The sequence below is a fragment of the Coffea eugenioides genome, chromosome 1 (genome assembly GCF_003713205.1).
Source record: "Coffea eugenioides isolate CCC68of chromosome 1, Ceug_1.0, whole genome shotgun sequence".
Lineage (NCBI taxonomy): Eukaryota > Viridiplantae > Streptophyta > Magnoliopsida > Gentianales > Rubiaceae > Coffea > Coffea eugenioides.
In genome coordinates, this window is record NC_040035.1 from 53266027 (window position 1) to 53280149 (window position 14123).

General features: G+C 36.4%; 2 protein-coding genes across 3 annotated transcripts; both read right to left on the reverse strand.

Annotated features, from left to right (window-relative positions):
- Positions 1 to 677: 677 nt before the first annotated feature.
- Positions 678 to 3806, reverse strand: LOC113779159 (pentatricopeptide repeat-containing protein At2g27800, mitochondrial). The gene is made up of 3 exons (XM_027324648.1): positions 2681 to 3806; positions 2113 to 2246; positions 678 to 1292 (listed from the first exon to the last, which is right to left on the reverse strand). Exons 1-2 carry the CDS (start codon positions 3709 to 3711, stop codon positions 2243 to 2245), a joined length of 1035 nt encoding a protein of 344 aa, XP_027180449.1. The 5' UTR covers positions 3712 to 3806; the 3' UTR covers positions 678 to 1292; positions 2113 to 2242.
- Positions 3807 to 5158: 1352 nt separating this feature from the next.
- On the reverse strand, positions 5159 to 8953 carry LOC113768625 (exonuclease V, chloroplastic). Of its 2 annotated transcripts, XM_027313096.1 has the most exons (7): positions 8494 to 8953; positions 7904 to 8008; positions 7490 to 7611; positions 7128 to 7277; positions 6838 to 6991; positions 6396 to 6472; positions 5159 to 5759 (listed from the first exon to the last, which is right to left on the reverse strand). In XM_027313096.1, exons 1-7 carry the CDS (start codon positions 8896 to 8898, stop codon positions 5549 to 5551), a joined length of 1224 nt encoding a protein of 407 aa, XP_027168897.1. In that variant the 5' UTR covers positions 8899 to 8953; the 3' UTR covers positions 5159 to 5548. The 2 variants fall into 2 exon arrangements, with proteins under 2 accessions (XP_027168897.1, XP_027168965.1); XM_027313164.1 differs by lacking the exon at positions 7128 to 7277.
- Between the last annotated feature and the right edge of the window lie 5170 nt (positions 8954 to 14123).

Sequence of the window (14123 nt, forward strand, 5' to 3'; positions counted from 1 at the left end):
ATAATATAGAGGTGGAATTGTCAACATATATGAGTAGTTCATTTTCTTACTTTTTACAAAAAAAAAAAAAAAAGAAAAAGAATACTTGCTATAAATACCAAACAAAAGATTCTTGAGTGGGTAAAGTGCCTTTTCTTCATTGACGGGAACAAAGTGTTATTACTCCTTACATTCAGGGGGCAAAACGTTATTAACTCTTCTAAATACTAATACATGATATGAATCAGACCACTTCATGTATCAGATTTACGAAAAATCCTAATCCTACTCGTACTCGTACTCTAGTTCTTGAACTACTAATGCGTGTCCTTCCCCCAATACGGATTTGGATTTAAATGATGTTTTCAGGATTCATAATATCTTCTGTAGCTGCAGAATGCAATTAATGGTTCAGATAAAGTAATTTGTAATTTGATGGCTAAAATTGAAGTTGTGGGCACAAATTTCAACAAGTAACAAAAGAAATTGTGTTTTTACATATCGTAGTCTTAATATTTACATTAATTAAAAAAAAAAAAAAAAACGCCACTTGAAAGTTGATCCATCTGTAACAGGGCAGTAAGTTTGTGTTTAGGATAGTATTTTAATCAATTTGTTCAGTTTTTTTTTGGGAGCAAACGGTAACTTTCATATAAACTTTAATAAGATATTCAAAAGTATTACAATTGTTGGGCCCATCAACAGACTGTGACTTGCTTTTTAGTCACATTGGAAAACTTGTTTCTGATTTAACTTCCTAAACTAGTTTAATGGCACATTTTGCCAAGCAATTATGACTAATGTCATCATTCTCCCTCATAACAAAACAGGAGGAGCAATGCCAAATGAGGTCTACTAACTTAAGTATGGTAATTAAGTAATACATCTCAACTCACAAAGCAGGTTCACGAAAATGATACCATAATATAGAATGAAAAGCAAGCCAGGCTTAACAAACGCACCGAAAATCATATTAAGGTGGCAAGCTGGGCATAGACCTAAGCCATCTCCTCACACTAGAAACATAAGTGCTCTTTTTTACCATTTATTTTTTCTACAAGAGATTTCAGATTTTGCCAGCTCGTTTAATCATGAGTAACAGTGCTCATTGGCAGTAGACAACCCTTTATTTACAGCGTAGTTATCTGGTCACCTCCAAGCCACCACACATTTATAAACTTAATTGGGCACTTCCCTAAAAGAAAAAGAAAATCTTTTCCAGCAATGCAGACTGATGTTTTTCTTTTCCCGGCCCAATCAGTAGTATATGCATCTCAATTGTCGCAGACAAGCAACTGATCTTCTCACAACATCTGCAGCCATTGATTTTGATTCCAGGCAAACTCCAGTTAGTCATCAGTGAAGATGGACCAGAACTGAATGCTTATCCACGTAAAGAATTCCTAGAAAACCAAGAACAAATAATCAAGACCATTGAACATTAGGCACCAATTGCTACCGGAAGATTTATTCAAGTCTTCCAACATTTTAATGTTCCTTTTCCTTCTCTTAGAACAGGGTAAGATAGATGTTCCACACTCTTTAGAAAGGAAGGGAAAAAGGAGCACTGGGAAATAGCACGGAATAGGTTTGACTTCTGGAAGTGCATGAAGTAATGATTTATTCTGTATAGTTTTATTAGGGATAAGTTAAACAACTAGAAGAAACTCCTCAATCCTGACAAATGTGGTCCATCAGAACTTGAAAAACAACTAAACACTGCCTAATGCCAAGCAAATACTGACTTTTCGCTGCCAACCTGATATTGGCTTAACTTACCTTACATTGTTATGGAATGCCACAATGAACAATTTCTCACAATCCTGCATAGGTCTGCTTAATTTTGGCTACTTCATCACAACATCCATATTTATTCACTGTCCCCATAAATGATATCTCCCTCTTGTGAAAATCTCTTGTTAGAGACAGTCACTTCCCTAGCGCATAGTTCTAAATGACTCCAGCTTTTTCATCACAGTATATTATAAACAAACAAAGCTCGTTATCGTAAACATGAACCAGGTTCAAGTTATTATTAGAGAACCATTTAAGGCTGGAAAACAAAAACATGAACCATGTCGCTAAGTTGATATTAACATTAGAAAACCATTCAAGGCTGGAAAACAAAATTACCATGGACTTATCTGAAGAACATTGGTTCTTTTGCAAGCTAACAAGACCATTGCAAAGCCTTTTCCATAGATCTCACATATTTTTGGTGGCTTAGCATGGATATGAAGTAGACAAATTCCACCGCTCGCTCTTAGCTGCAAGAACAGCAAAAGATTTAATTGAGCAACAAAGCAATTTTAGCTGTAAACCTATCGACAAACTACATTTGTATTATCTGAGTTAAAAATATAACCAAGTAGTCAAAGAACCTACTGAAAGCACTTTCTAAGTAGTCCTTGTAGTTATGGCTCAACTTTAGCATAAATGGATATAGTTTAAGAACTCTAATCAACTCAAAACCCTAACTCTCGTCTTGGGCAGTTCGTTTTAAACAAGACAGAGAAACAGATAACGAAAGCAACTTTGTTCAAAGTTCAGAATTGTCTTATGCCATGAGAGCCTAAAAATGATAGGACAAAAAGAAAGCAGAGGTATCAGGTCATGCTGGCATATTACTCCTAGAGTTGATGCCGAGGCATTTTTCCCTCTTAGATCCTTGGGAAAATGAAAAATCTACAAATTGAGGTACCTGAATTGAGTTCTGAAATGTGAGTTTCCGATATTTCCTTCAACCTCATGTAGAAGCTGCCTGCAAGTATGCCCGTCTAGCAGGCCCTTCTCTTGTAACTCTCGCAATAAATGCTTGGCATCTTCGGCCCCTCTTTGGCGACAAGTTTCATCAAGTATGGTCCTATAGGTGATAAAATCAGCTGATCTTTGGTTTTCAGTCATCTCCCACAAGTACTTCACCGCTTCATCAACTTCTCCACTCAGAGCCAAGGAGTTCACAATTGATTTGTATGATTTACTACTAGGGACAAATCCTTTCTCCTTCATTTCCATACACAACTCCCTGGCGTTATTCGTTCTTCCTTGTGCACACAACCCATGGATCAAGTAATCATATGAAAAGGAATTAGGCAAGCACTTATAGACCACTCCCATCTGATGAAATACTCTGAGGGCATCATTAACATGAAGTGAAAGCACATATCCCTTTATCATAGAATTCAAGGAGAAAATATCAGGTTCAATCCCATCGTCAATCATTTGTCTGAAAAGGCATCTAGTTGTCTCCATATACATGTGATTTATGTATGAGTTCTTTCCCCTACTCAATAAAGCTGCAAAAAGGATATTAAATGTGGTAATTGAAGGCCTGCAGTCCAATTTTCCGATATCCCTCATGTGATTATATATGTTCACTGCTCTAGTCAATTTTCGAGCTTCTGTAAAATAATAGATCATTGTATTGTAAAGAGCTTCCGTACCCATAGAACGAATAGCAAGCACTTGATTAACAACATCATCCATCTCTTGGTACATTTTCGCAGCACCAAGTTTCTTTATTGTAATGTGGAAACTTGAAACATTGTGCCTAAACCTATGCTGTTTTGAAGCCCAATTAAACAACTCCAAACAAACTAAAGGGTCCTTCTCTAAAACTATGACATTGCAAAGTTCCTCGGGAGTGAACCTAGGTGGGAGCCCAGAAATAGCCCTCTCAAATTGGGCTTCATCTAGAACAGGTTTTGCGGCAGCTTTTGCCCTCTTACTCATTCTCCTCCTTAAAGATCTTGAAGGGGGTCCCCTCAGGCGTCGAATTGGATACGGACTTGTTGAATAAAAAGAAACCAGAAAAAGTGAGAGGGAAAATGCAACCAGGAGTGTTTGATTTGAAGCAATTGAAATCTGGATGGGAGCTGAATGGCATCGAAAGTTCCATATACAGAAAAAAGTGAGAGGGAAAATGCAACCAGGAGTGTTTGATTTGAAGCAATTGAAATCTGGATGGGAGCTGAATGGCATCTAAAATTCCATATACTGGAAATGGGATGAAAAGAATGAGTAACTATTGAATGATTATAAAAGGATGCTAAACGTGGGGCAATCTTTAAGTAAGAACTATGAACTTCTGATCCCCTAACAGATAGATTTTGCCACAAAGATACCATCTTGGACCGAATTTTTGTGACATGATTTCTTGGTACTGAAAGCATAATGAAAATGTGAAATGAACACAGCCCAACTCAAAATGAACAACATATGGATATTAAAAGCTACAGCAGAAGTTCGTGATACGATTCTTGGAAGCAATTAAACTCAAACATATTGAATTTGTGGCAAGGTAAGGTGAAGGGTTCACAGCAAAGCTTCGAAAAAGAGAACAATTGAATCAAAACATGATTCAATAACAATACATAGGCAGGTGGAATTCACGGTTGCATAAATAGATCGACTACGGATTAGGAGGAGCAACCATGAGTAACGATAAGAAAGATCAAACCTCTGAGGAAGCAGATTTTGCACAACAACAGGAATGAAGCTCTCTTCCTCTGAATTGTAGCATACCAGTAGTTTAGTTCGACAGTATAGACTGGAGGAGGTGATGAATTGGACTGCACTTTTGATTGACAAGTTGCAAAATGGGCTTAAATTTAATGTTGAGGTCCATATTTTGATAGTCCATAGGCCCATAAACTTCAACTCATCAAGCTTGACGATGTTCATGATCCGTCGTTGATCCGTAAGTTTTAAGATCATCTAAAATTAACTAGTCGTATTAGTAAGTTTTTAAATCACTATTATTACCAAGGGACTAAAATATTGTTTCCAGGTGAAACTGATAATTCATTTGATTTACATTCAACAATGCTTAATCACTGAAAATTGTATGTATACTAAGGTAACTTTTTTTAAAATTTTTTTTAACGGGGAGGGGTGGGGGATTTATAATAAACAGCGTAGGAGAAAGAGGATTAAAATTTCCCGAGTCTCAACCTCTTAATGATATCTCACCAAGGCAAAGTATCCTTTAAGAGGTAACTTTCTGGTACTACTTGATATTAAAATGTCATCATGGTAAAAGTTGTTGATCTTGATCCTAAAATTTCCTTCTGATAAAATCCTAACAGGTAAAATTTGTATCCCCAAAATTTCTGGAAATTTAGCCCCTTTAGCTAGAGTGGCTATAAAAAATAAATAAATAAATTCAGTGCACAAAGAATGGAAGAAATGAAAATAGCAGCCAAATATGTGTATTAATGGTTTTCTGATGCAGTAAGCATCGATTATTCCATCCTGTTAGCAAACCGCTTAATATTCCCGTCCCACCATCCTACAATGGGTGGGACAACAATGACAAATAACCGATCAAGGAGATCAGTGACATTTTCTTGCTACAACAATGAATAATCAAATCCCTCAGCAGCACTGAGAGTACAGTAGTACAAGAATGAATAAATCAGTAATTTGAGATGACCGACAAGAACTGCCAAATGAACCACGAAGAAGCTCATCAGCAAATTCATGCTCCTTCAAAGTAAGCATTCCAGTTCGAATCTGAAATCTGATCGAATGCAACCCTTGTGAAAAAATTGATATTTCGGCTACTTCTTTAGCTAGGTGGATCAAGTTTGGAGTTTGCTGGACACTGGGAATAAAAACTACAGAAGTTGCATTTCCACCGCTCCTCTTCTGCAGCATAACTGGGTTCTCGTTCCCCTCGCCAGAACTCCAGACAAGACTTGAGTTGATTATTGAGCCAATCAGCATCATAAGCAAACTGATCTTCACCGATTAAAGATTGATCTTCTTGGTATTCATACCTGTAGAAGACAATATTCTTGCTAGTGTAAAATGGACTACCGCAGAGTGCCCTGAGTGATTTGTGGTTTTCCAAATGAAAGTCTTTTAAAAGCGTTAACCCAAAAAGACAAATAAAAAAAGGCAAACTTTTGGATAAGGAACAAGTGAACATCAATTGTACAATGTTGAGGATAAGTGACAAGCTTAATTTCTGCAAGTCCCTCTTCGTTTTTAGTCTCAACTTCTTCTATATAGTAGTAGGCACTTGATAAAGGGCAAATGAAATATCTTCTAGGAAAAAGAAAAGCACTTGTAAACTTTTAGTCTGCCTAAGGTCACTGGGTGGACATGGCCTCAAATCTTTTTTCTTAGCGCTCAGAATACTCATCAATATAGGCAAATGGCAGAAACTAGACCTATGGACTTTATTGTTGTAAAACATGCTGAAAGTGGAAAATTTTGGGGAAGATGTGGAGGGAAGGAGGTCAGAAAACATGAAAAGGAAATGAAGAGCACAGATCATATGAAACGTCAGTGCTGTCTTCTTTTGAAATTGGTTAAAATTCATCACCAGAAGCCATGCTAGGAGATGGAGAAAAAATTCGGCAGTCCATATAACGCTTATCTAACAACACACATGGAAATCCTTAACCAACCTTAGTAACAGTTGGTCCTGAGCTGGAGGCAGCATACAACAAGTATTTCGATAGTATGCCACCAAATCATTCAGAGTCTGCATAAATGCAAAGGATAAGATGTTCAATTAAACACAAAAATAAGCACTCAAAGTGCATAAATGGGTATATTACAGGTAATCCCTTATACTGAGCCACAATGATATGTAAATTGATATTTTACTACAGGACTAGAACACTATCCAATTTATCAACGTCTCACTTCATATACATGCTATATCAGCAGCAAGAAATAGAGCAGGAAAGTTCCTGGAAGAGAACATTTCAACATGTGTCACTTCATCATACAGGCTTGCATGGAGAAAAATTCTCGTCTAAATTAGTGAGATCAAGTAGTTAAATGCCCAATGTAATGGACTCCTAAATCAAGTAAGTCAAAGGCGAAGAAAGAAAAGCATCATACATCTGCAGGAAAACCTGATTTGGCTGTGTGCTCTCTGATCTCATCTGAAAGAACGACGTGAGGATTCAAAGCAAAGAAATCAAAAAACTGTCCAGAAGGAAATTTATCAGCCACTAAATTGTCCCACAGACGCTTGTAGCACATCAACTGAAGCCTGTCAAAAGAAATATGCACTTCATCACCATTTTTGTTTGATCTCCAAGAAAAATGTATTGCTTCAATTTCAAGAAGCAATGCTATTAGCTGGTATCTTCCTCAGCAACCTGACCAAAAACCACACTTGATAGTACCTTCCATTTCTCTGTTGTGCTTCAGTAGGAAGCTTTGCTCGTGCACGAGTTTTTGTATCAACTAATGTAGGATATCTTTCAGTTTCTGTAACAGGCATTCGAATTTCATCAATTACTCCCACCATCCATAGACCTTCTTCAAAGCTTACTCTGGTGGTATTACCAGGCCATCAGATCACAAGAAGACCTATTATACTCCAGAATCACCCAATAAATGAAATGCAGTGTCTGGAAGCATGAGCTTTGCACACAACAAGGTGCATGTTTGTGCAAACGTGTTGGTGTGCAAGAAACTGAGAATGCACACAAGAGGAAAGGGGCAGAAGAAATCATAAAATGCATAAAATACACGAGAATCTTACAAAGGCAATTCACGCGTCAGTCCATCAAATAGCAACTGATTTGCCCCAAGTATAAAATTCATAAACTTCACAGCCCATGTGTCTTCAACGGATGCAGCATGGATTTTGACCTTTTTGACAACCTGCAACCATACAATCGAAGGTCAGGCAACAATCTGAATAAATAAAGACTAAAATGATAATTATCCACGAAAAATATTCTGTTCTCTAATTGATAGTGCTCTATTTCATTCAGCTAAAATCCAAACATAATTAACCAGAAGCATAACAAAAAACACATTGATTTCAGGGTTTGGACATATATAAACAAGGAAGATGGTAAGGCTAACTTAGAATAGGAAGGTTAAAAAGTTGAAGCTTGACAGGTCATGGGCATTATCCATATGTAAGGTCCATTAGGAGATCGTAGACTACCTCTTCTTCAAGTGCTGCATGGCGAGCAATACCAGCTTCCATAGCTTTATTTGATTTTGCTCTGCCAAGGTTCAGAGTAAACTCCATTTGTTTCTCACACCATTCCTGAAAGTCCACGCACGATATCAATTTCGATTCTACGAGTAGCAGATTCAATCAGATGTTGCAACAGGACCATCACAAGCACAACATTTCCCCACGATGAATTTTAAAATGTAGTAATTTTGTGATCTCTAAAATAGCTGTTAGGTCCTAAACTCCTAGGTATATCCCATTTGCCCCTCCTCAGCTGCAAAATTCAACAATCTCCAAATTCCAAATCATTGAAAGCCTTCATTTGAGCTACGTAGTACTACTAAATACTACTTAAAATTGGACTGACAATGCATTGTTTATTTCTTCTATCTTAAAAATATCAGCCAAAAAAGCCAACTGGAGTTAATCGCTATTCATAGAACAGCAGCAATGCAGCATCAACATCACCCAAAAAAATCAGAAATTTTACAAACCTTCTTCTTCGAATCCGAATAGCAAAAAAGCATCAATATTTATAAAAGACGAAGGGAACAAAATATTAATGAGATATGTACCCCGGCAGTAATATCAGTAACAGATAAGCCTCTTTTCCTCCTAAATTTATGCAAAAGTGAGCCGTGAACTCGATTCTGCTTCTTCTTCTTCTGAGTTAGCCCATCATCACCACCCGAGTCCTCTATATCTGCCACCGAGTCAGACCCAGTTCGGCTACATCTGGAAATCCGCTTTTTGGACAATAAAGTTATGGACTTTATAGACCGTATATTATCATTAGGCGGAGCTGTAATATTTCTTTGAAATCGAGTCAAGGAGGAAATGGTCCGAGTTGCAGAGGCGAAAGCAGCTTCAATGAGGGCCATTTCTTCGTCTGGGATGATCTCAATTGGGATGTCAGGGGTTGAACAAGTACGAGTGGTGGTGTCTTGGGTTGAAGGGGAGTCAGTTGGGGACTTGGTCATGATGATGATGATGGTGTTGAGTCGGGACCGAGTTTTGCGGGCAGTGACCGTTGGAAACGCCACCAACAGGCGAAGAAACGAATTATTGGGTCTGGACTCTGGACTTGGCCTTTTATTCAAAAACTAGGAGGAGTGTACCGCGCTACGCGCGGTAGAAGTTTAAGGATTGCCCAGAAATGTGTAAGAAAAATTTAGATGTTTATATATGTATTGATTTTTGGTTTGCAGTTATTAATTGCTGGTATGTCATTTAAGCTAAGTTGTTTGTAGAGTAAAAATCGATCTGGAATGTATACAATATTTTAATCTGAATGCTTTGGTCAATTAAATTTGTTTTAATATGTGGATAATCGGTGATATTTAATGTAGAGGTGAAATTTGACTGTAAAATAAATAAGTATGCGATAAAAGAGGAATATAAAGCTAAACAGAATGAAATAGTAAATATAGTTACTGCTTGCAGCAATTGTGATGAAATATACATAGTAGAAAAGAGATTGAGGTCGATAGGAATGCATGTTAAATAAGTAAAAGGTTATTTTTCTCTCTTGTCCTTGGATTTCTCTGATGAATAGCAACACAATCAAAGATATGGTTGGATTTTTATAACATCGTAGGATTTTTTGATCATTCTTGGTAATTTTTTTTTTGGATTTTTTGCTCACGACATCAAGAGCAGCTTGTTCAGCCACCCGTGCTAGCTTTTCCCGGGCCAAGTGATCCTACTCAATTTACTTTCGGTGGAAGAGGGACTTGAGCTTGAAGCGGTGGAGGTGGAGGTGGATGTGGAGGTGGAGTTCGAAAATGATTGTCCATTGTTTGTTGTACTGCCGGGAATATTCTGCTAGTTCTAGTGCTAGCAGTCGTCTTTGCTACAGAGAAATGTTTTGTAATTGGGAGGCTTGTCGAGAAATGTGTAAAAAAAACTTAGATGTTTATATATGTATTGATTTTTGGTTTGCAGTTATTAAATGTTGGTATGTCATTTAAGCAAAGTTGTTTGTAGAGTAAAAATCGATCTGGAAACTATAAAATATTTTAATCTGAATGTTTTGGTCAATTATATTTGTTTTAATATGTGGATAATCGGTGACATTTAATGTAGAGGTGAAATTTGACTGTAAAATAAATAAGTATGCAATAAAAGAGGAATATAAAGCTAAACAGAATAAAATAGTAAATATACTTACTGATTGTAGCAATTGTGATGAAATACACATAGTAGAAAGCAGATTAAAGTCGATAGGAATGCATGTTAAATAAGTAAAAGGTTAGTCATTGATGTTAAGATTGTTCATGTTAATATTTTCAGCATTAAAGACTTCGTCGATTGAGTAGGATGTGATTATTTCATAGGCTGCACGCCTGACGAGTTTAAATTTGGAAGGAGAGGGCTTAATATAGCACATGAGCAGCTTCCCTTGTAAAGTGCGCGCAAGGTATTGGGCAAGATTGATGTTCTGTTGTAAAAATAAATGGAAGAAAATTGTAACAAAATTTAGAAAGAAGGAAGAAAATATTGAGCATAAAAAAGTGTCTGTGGGTACCTCTTGCTGTAAATAGTATAGCTCGGCGATAGAATATTGAATTAGTCTCTCTGCTTCAATATCTATAGCAGTAGCACATAAAGATCCAGTTGTATCAGTGAGTGAAATTGGAATGAGAGCTCTGCAATGAATAAGTAGGTCGTTTTGGAGTTAGAAAGTGAAATTGATTAAAGGCGGTCATGAAAGAAAGGAAGATGAGTAAATAATAATGTTTACCTAGGAACCAAGTTTACGGTAGAGTGGCAATGGGGACATGTAACTGGCAAATTGCTTGTAAGTTTACTTGGATAATGACAAAGGGAACAAGCTATATAAGTTAACTTTTGAGGTATGTAATCTAACTCCACAACACCTTGAATCCAGGCAGTCTTTGGTTCCTTTGAGAAAGAAAAGGTAAAAAAAAGAGGCAGTGTTTAAAAAAAGAAGGAATAAGATAAATGAATGTAAAGAATATTGTATGTAAATTTAAAATTTGAATTTGGAATCTTACTTGTTGAAGAACGGTAGCAATATGGGTGATTTGATTATTGTTTACAGGAGGAAGAAGAATGCGTGGGTTAGTGTAACTGCTTTCATTAAGCATTTGTGTTAGCAGATGAGCATGGGTATGATGCCTATGATAAAAAGGAAAAAGGTAAGTTGTTATATGATAAGGACGATAATAATGCATATTGTGATTAAAACCTTTACCAGTTTTTTAAATGCATCGCTTGTTCAGCGATCGGAGCTACCAAAATTGTTGAGGAAGATTCAGTGGAGAGACTTAAATCTGATAAATTGGTAAGAAGAGGGTAAAAATTGTAAAGGCGGTAGCGGTTTTTGGAATGATAAAAGTTTAGAAAATGCTTTAAATAATAGAGTCGAAGTATGTGATTACAATGATTCGTTGTAGCTTTGACTCTTATGGCAATGATAATTGGAAAAGGGTCTTCTGTTGCTGCAATAGTGGGGCCATAATTTTCTTCAATTTCACCCCGTAGAGTTAGTATCAAAGGTTTCATGCTGTGGAAATGAATAGTAAGAGAATCATTTGTTAGAAATGCGGAGGATTTAGGAAAGTGGAAGCAGAAATTAGATTGGTAACGAAATGTCTTACTCTTCATTGACTATGACATAGTCTCGAACCACACATGGTGCTCCTTCAAGAGGGATAATCTTGTTAGGGAGAGCACGAAGCATAACTCCCATGACACCTTAGGAAAACGAAAGAAGTGAATGTGTTAAGATTATAAAGGATTGTGCATGAATTAAAATGTGGGAAAAAATAAGTAGAGCATAAGTATTAACTTACTTATTAATTGTTCAGTATCAGCGATGGGGTGTAGCATAGTAAATGGATATAATCGAAAATATGAAGGAAGAGAAGGATAATTGAGCTGTTGAATTTCGCGAATTGATGTAGTCTCAGTAACAATCCAGTAAAATGGATATTCGGTAAGAGTAGAAGCATCTTGTAACTGGCAAACAATAGCTCTGGAAATATAGTATTTTTGGAATGGTAGCAGTAATCCAGCAAGTCGATCAATCATGTTCCCGATAACATGCATATTAACTTTTACACCCTGATATCAACAATCATTAAAAGGTATCATGATATAAGTAAATAGGTATGAGGTAAAAAGAAAAATTAAGTATGTGTTACCTGTGGATCGGCAAGTACAAAGGTGCGAAAGTTTTGCTGGAGATGTGAATTCTTTTTTATATGAGTAACTTCGATAACTTGGAGAGCAACCGTCCAGTTTGATGAATCGGGATGAACAGCGGAAAGAGGGATTATTGCAGGTTCCATGATCTAAAAGTGCTGCAGAAAGGATATAATTGGAAGATAAGGAATGGATGAAGATGAGCTGCAGGGATATGCAGTTTGATGCGTATCAGTTTAATAGTTAGTAAGTAAATGTATGGCGAGCAGCAAGGAAGCTTGTAAGTTCAAGTGAAAGGAAAGAAATTTGAGATGAGAATAAGGGGAAAGGTTGTTGTTTTGTTGTGTATTTATTTGTCTAATGCATATAAATGTAAATGGTTATGAATTCAACACAGACGGATTAAGATAAGTGTAAAACATAAAATTATTGAATCAAATAACATTGATATGCATGTAGCAATTTTATCCATAGGTAAAGTTGGAGAGGTGTGGCAAGGACTATTATTGCTAATAAAGTGGTCAGGATTTGAAAGGTTCACGTGCATTCGTTGTTAGGTAGGGAAAAGTACAAAATGTTCATATAAGGAATATGTTCAGAGATTCGCTGTTGATTTTGTTTGCTCTAATATTTTTTCAAAAGGTTGAATACTGTTCGTGGTTCAGGAATATTGTCCGTGAGTGTTTGAATATTTGTATGGATAAATTTTAAAGTTGATATCATGGTACCTGGAGTAATTTTTTTAATGTGAATTGAAGAACTAAGATGAGGATCCCTTAAGCAATTTTTTTTGTAGGAAAGTAACAGAATAGCAGATGCGAAGCTTGGTAAAGGTTTTCAAACTATGTTGTAAGAGTTGCAGAAGTACACTGGATAGCATCTGTGCGTGAATTCACGCATCGATCTTTGGTCACTTTGCACTTTTTTTTTTTATATTTCGTAAATGGCTGGACTGTTACACTTGTTCTTCTCCATATTAGTTTTATTTGGAACAGGTTTTTTGCTGTTTAGATGTAGCTGCGATGAACTTTTAGTGACCATTATGGAGCTAGGGAGTTAGCTATTTTTTTTTAGCGCACGAAATAGGTAGAGTGAGTAGAAGGAAATGGCAATGTTTCATGGTTCAGACGATAAGCTATTGAAAGTTTTGGCGTCCTTATAATAGAAATTTATGGTGTTCTTGATATTTGTTACTTAGGATAAATGTCTGATAATGTTGATTAAGAATTGAATCATAGTGCATATGAGTTGATTTAATTGCCTGGTCAATAACTCCGTAGTTTTTCAAGCAGAGATGAACAGTAGAGAAAGGCATGGTAGGCTGATCAGTGCTAGGTCATGCGTGATGCTTGGTTAAGATAGGTCATTTCATTGTCAGGAATCTGAGCATCTTTTGTAGCAGGGGAATATATTCTTGTGCAAAAAAAAATGTTGTACGTGCATGCTATTGAAAAGCGAAGGAGTTTTGTTATGGACAAACACTTTAAGAATAAGTTGATTATACATTTGACTGAGCATTAGATATGTAAGTGGATATTCGTCCACCATAAAAATAAAGCGAAAACATATTGTACCAAGGAAAAAGTTTTTCAACTCCATAACTATCAAAGATTAAAACGGCAAACTTTGTTTGTGATTCTGGAATGAAGACAAGCATGTCATTATGTTGTAGATGATGCTCCAGAACAAATTTCCTCCAATTTCGTTTTAGTCGATTGCCCTTTATTCCAACCTCAGTGATGCTATGGCCAGTTTTGAGAACTATAGTTGGAGTTCTCTGACCATTTATAAAGTGATTAACAAATCGAGGGAGTTTCTACAAATAAAAGAACGTAAGTCATTTAATAAGGAGAGCAAATTATTTTGTTGGATGAAATCTACTTAGAAAAGGTAGGTAAAAAAAATCGTTACCAAGGAAGTTGGATATGCTGAGTCAAATGGTTGATAAAAGCAAATTGAATTGCATAAATCCTGAGAGAAATTTAGGCTGAGCGATGACGAAACAGGTTGCTGATGAAGCGATAAGAAGGTGGGA